The sequence below is a fragment of the Raphanus sativus genome, unplaced genomic scaffold (genome assembly GCF_000801105.2).
Source record: "Raphanus sativus cultivar WK10039 unplaced genomic scaffold, ASM80110v3 Scaffold1425, whole genome shotgun sequence".
NCBI lineage: Eukaryota > Viridiplantae > Streptophyta > Magnoliopsida > Brassicales > Brassicaceae > Raphanus > Raphanus sativus.
In genome coordinates, this window is record NW_026616737.1 from 15,604 (window position 1) to 19,965 (window position 4,362).

Genomic DNA, 4,362 nt, shown 5'->3' on the forward strand with positions numbered 1-4,362 from the left:
GCTTTCCAGCAGGTAACCAGATTCGAGGTCAAACGATTCGTGTGGAAAGAAATCGTGTGTAGACACGGCGTCCCATATGAAATCGTAACTGACAATGGAGGACAATTCATATCCCACGACTTCAAAATATTTTGTGATAAATGGAATATCCGCCTGACCTTCTCAACACCTCGACGTCCTCAAGGAAACGGCCAGGCGGATGCTGCTAATAAATCAGTATTAGCAAACCTCAAGAAACACCTCGGAACCCAGAAGGAACTCTGGTCAGAAAAGTTACCTGAAGTACTTTGGGCATGTCGAACCACCCCACGAAAGGCTACAGAAGAAACCCCTTTCTCCTTAGCCTACGGGATGGAAGCTGTCGTCCTGGCTGAAACCATTGCTGGTAGCCTCCGCCGGGAACTCTGTACATCCGATCCTGCAGCTAATGATCAGCTCCTGACGGACAGCCTCGATATAATCGAGGAAAGACGGGACCGAGCTCTGATTCGTATTCAAAACTATCAGCAAGCAATGGCACGACAATACAACTCCAAAGTCAGGCCCCGACAGTTCGCTGTAGGTGACCTAGTACTTAGGAAAGTTTTCGAAGGAACCAAGGAATCAGATGCCGGGAAATTAGGAACCAACTGGGAAGGTCCCTATCGGATAATCCATGTGGTACGACCTGGCGTTTACAAGCTCCAAAAGGTGCGAACCGGGGTACCTGAGATCAGATCGTGGAACGCCACGAATCTTAAGAGATACTATCATTAGGTACCTAAAATTCTTGAACTACGTTAGGCTTGATCCCTTGACTGGGTACGTAGGCAACTCCGTCATGAGTGCAGCCCCAACCTCATTTCAACACTCTGTTCACTATGACCAAAGGGGGCATATGTCTGATCAAAATCACATAGCCCAAGCAGCAATTGTATGATCATTATGATACAGCAATTGTATGATTGTTATGATACCATGAATTCAATTATCAATAAAGTAGTCATTTTTCGGTACCTCGATTCTTCAATAATTCAGGTCGCCAAGAGCCTGAACCTAAAATCTTCGGATCAACCCAGGTCACTAAAGACCTGGACCTAAGGTCTTAAAACCCTTAATGACTTTCGAAGGTCTTAAAATCCTTCAAACGAAATCTAAACTGATAAACTTAAGCCTAAGGTCTTATCCTTAGAAACCACCAAGGTCTTAAAATCCTTCAAACTAAAACAGGTCCCCACGGATCTGAACCTAAGGTCTTAAAATCCTTCAGACAAAATCAGGTCTCCACAGATCTGAACCTAAGGTCTTAAAACCCTCAAACTAAAACAGGTCTCCACGGATCTGAACCTAAGGTCTTGAAATCCTTAACAAAATACAAAGGTCTTAAAATCCTTATCAAATCTCAAAAGGTCTTAAAATCCTAAGCAAGTCTAGAAGGGTCCTAAAATCCCACAAACGAATTCATGTTCCCAAGAACCACTCTCAAAAAAGAGCCCAAACCGAACTCAGGTTCCTAAAAACCTTGAGCTAATCTCGATATTCTAAGAATTCCTCTTAAGGAACTAAAGACAATCCAAGTCTTCTAGACTTATCATAAAACCCGAGATCTAATTCTGAGGATTCACTAAACCTCTTCCTATTGAAACTCTTAAAGTCGAAGGTCCCAAAACCCTTCGAAGAAATTCGAAATTCAACAAAACAATTCGATTTCTCACGGAGTCGGATCAAAAAGGATCTCACAAGCCTTCGAAATAATTCAGGTTCCTGAAAACCTCGATCTAGGCAAAAACCCGATCATGATCAAATATCATATTTGGGAACTAAAACAAATTTCGAAACAACCAAGTTTAAAATTAAACAAGAGTTTAAAAGCCTCCCCAGGCTAATGAAGATTCAAAACACAAGCAGATAAAGGTTTAAAAGCCTCCTCAGGCCATAAGTCTTAAAAACAAAAGAGATAGAAACCCATTGGGCAGAAGTATCGAAACATAAAGAGAATCAGCTCTTAACCTTCCTTGGCTCCGGGATCAGCTTCATCATCCTTATCCTCCTCGATAGGGCCATCCTCCTTGGCAGAAACCTCCACTTCAGCATCCTGGTCGACACCTCCCGGGGTCGCCTCAATTGGAGCTAGATCAGGAGATACCGAACCCAAATTAGAACCATATTCTCCAGAAAACGCCGGATTAAACATATTGATCTCAAAAGTACCTGAGCTCTCGGAGAGTTGAGGAATGGGGAGCTTGCTGACTGAGAAATCAGAAACTTAAGCCTTCTCATACGCAACAGCAGCTTCCGGGATCAAAACCATCAAACGGTTATACTCATCTTCAGCATTCTCAATCTCCTTAGACAAGAGATCCTTCAGAAGCTCGGTGTTTGCCTGAAGTTCCTGAGCATAGATCAGGGCATCGGTTTCATCCTTCTTCTTGACAAACTTCTCCTTCACAGAGGTCAGAATCTTGTTGTAAGCATCAGCTACCTCCTTCTTACCTTTCCTGACAGCTAGCTTAACTTCAGCTTCTTTGTTCCTTTGGCTAACCTGAGATGAGACGATCATCTCTTGAACCTGATGCTCAGCTATCCTGCGAGCAGCATCTAACTCATTGATCTTCCTGTTCTTCACCTGAAGATCGATAGCCTGACTTTCGATCTTCCCCTGCTGAGTATCAGCCTTCAAACCGAGTCTCCTGACCTCAGCTTCAAGCTCAGAAACCTGAGCACGAGCCAGGTCGAGCTCCATCTTGGTAGTCTTGAATAACTCAGTAGCCTGAGCTAAATCTCCAGCACTAGGAGCACCATGCCCGGTCTCCTCGAACCTCAGCTGAGCTCTGTTGATGGCTCCAGCTAGCTTAAAAAAAAAAAAACTAAAATTCAGAAAATATCAACTTAAAGGCAAACGAAGAAAAAACAAAACTACGTACCTGACCCATGTGGTGAGCTATCTCAACATATTCTTCCTTGTTGGTCAGACCGTTGATTGAAGGCATGGAGCATCCTACCATCTTCATATGCCTCATGATGGTTGCCAAACCCCAAGGGTCATCTAAGATTGATCCCAGCTTAGAATGGGTAAAGTTCCAGCCAACGGTCCCTCCCCGCGAAGACGAGGAGGAAGACCTGGTAGGCCTATCTCCCAAATCAGTCCGAGACCTCTTGTTTCTCGGAGGTTCGACCTCGAGGGGATCTCTAGCAGCTTGAGGGTTAACTTCAACTGGCGGGACCTCAGGACGAGGAACAACATCTTGAGCTCTGGTCTCAACTGGGTTAACATCCCTAACGGGAACAGAGGACCCATCATCAAGGACCTCCTTCAGCGACCTAAGGAAGGCTCCTCCTTGGGTCTTGTCGCTGCCTTGCGAAGGACTGGCGGCTGCAGCAGGTTTGCTCCTGGTACGGAAAGAAGGCCTCATCTTAGGAGCTTGAGTCTTTTCGGTTTCAGAAGTACTAGCTCCAGTCGAAATATCTACCACGAAAGGACCTTCAGAAACTAAACAAAGGAAAGCTTTTTAGCTATCTCCAGAAGCAAATTTAGATGTGAAAAACAAATAAGGGAAATCCGAAAAATACCTTCTAAATCTTTAGCTGGAATTGGGTCAGGGAACCTGGCGTTATATCGCTCTAGGAACCTAGCAGATCCGATGCGAGAAATAGTAAAAGACGCCCAAGTATTGGGACTTTGATATAGCTTCCGGAAAAGAGCTCTTGACAGCTTATCAATAAGCTTAGGAGGATCCTCGATGTCTGCATATGAAATCAAGGGATTAGCAAACAACAATAATCTGATATAAGCAAGGCACGTTCCTAAAAATCCTAACCGGATATATCGGACCAGATAACCGAGAGAGCACGACCCACTGGAACTGTCGTGGGGTCAATCTTGACGTAGAAATATTTTTTCCTCCAATCATCATCACTACCGGAGGACTTAAAAAGACCGAGCCTAGGACGACAAGGAAGGTAGTAGGTACCGCTGCCACCATCCTTACTAGAGCTCTCCTTGATCGTATAAAGGCTCATCAATTCGGTCAGTCCAACAGCGACCCCCTCCTCCTTAGCCCTGGTGATGAAACCATTTATCACCCGGATAACTGTGGGAACCGAAATTCGCACTGTCGATTTGATTAAGTAAATCGAAGGAAAACTAAGTAAACCAAGTTTTCCCTGAAGGCTCGGATTCTCTGCGATAACCAAACGAAATTGATAGAATAAAGCAACGTAGCGGAAAAATTGCACTAAGGCGTTTTATTGAATAGATGGTACAATATTCTTCCGAAAAAGGGGAGTAGAGAAACGCTGGAGCGAAAAACGACGGAAGTAAAGGAGACAAAACGTTCTAAGCTTCGCTCCGCTAGTCTAACTCCTAAGTCCTAAGCTAGCAGG

General features: G+C 44.4%; 1 protein-coding gene across 1 annotated transcript; it reads right to left on the reverse strand.

Moving 5' to 3' along the window:
* Window positions 1–2,245: 2,245 nt before the first annotated feature.
* LOC130504213 (uncharacterized) lies at window positions 2,246–3,999 on the reverse strand. The gene is made up of 4 exons (XM_056998799.1): window positions 3,798–3,999; window positions 3,550–3,723; window positions 2,904–3,460; window positions 2,246–2,830 (listed from the first exon to the last, which is right to left on the reverse strand). The coding sequence occupies exons 1-4, from the start codon at window positions 3,997–3,999 to the stop codon at window positions 2,246–2,248; spliced, it is 1,518 nt and encodes a 505-aa protein (XP_056854779.1).
* Window positions 4,000–4,362: the final 363 nt, after the last annotated feature.

Bases quoted from the DNA above. Each gene is read 5' to 3' on its own strand.
- LOC130504213 (XM_056998799.1), bottom strand. From the start codon at position 3,999: ATGAGCCTTTATACGATCAAGGAGAGCTCTAGTAAGGATGGTGGCAGC. The intron at 3,461-3,549 runs GTATTTTTCGGA...TAGTTTCTGAAG, and splicing joins TCCAGCTAAAGATTTAGAAG to GTCCTTTCGTGGTAGATATT. The intron at 2,831-2,903 runs GTACGTAGTTTT...TTTTTTTTTAAG, and splicing joins TAGCTCACCACATGGGTCAG to CTAGCTGGAGCCATCAACAG.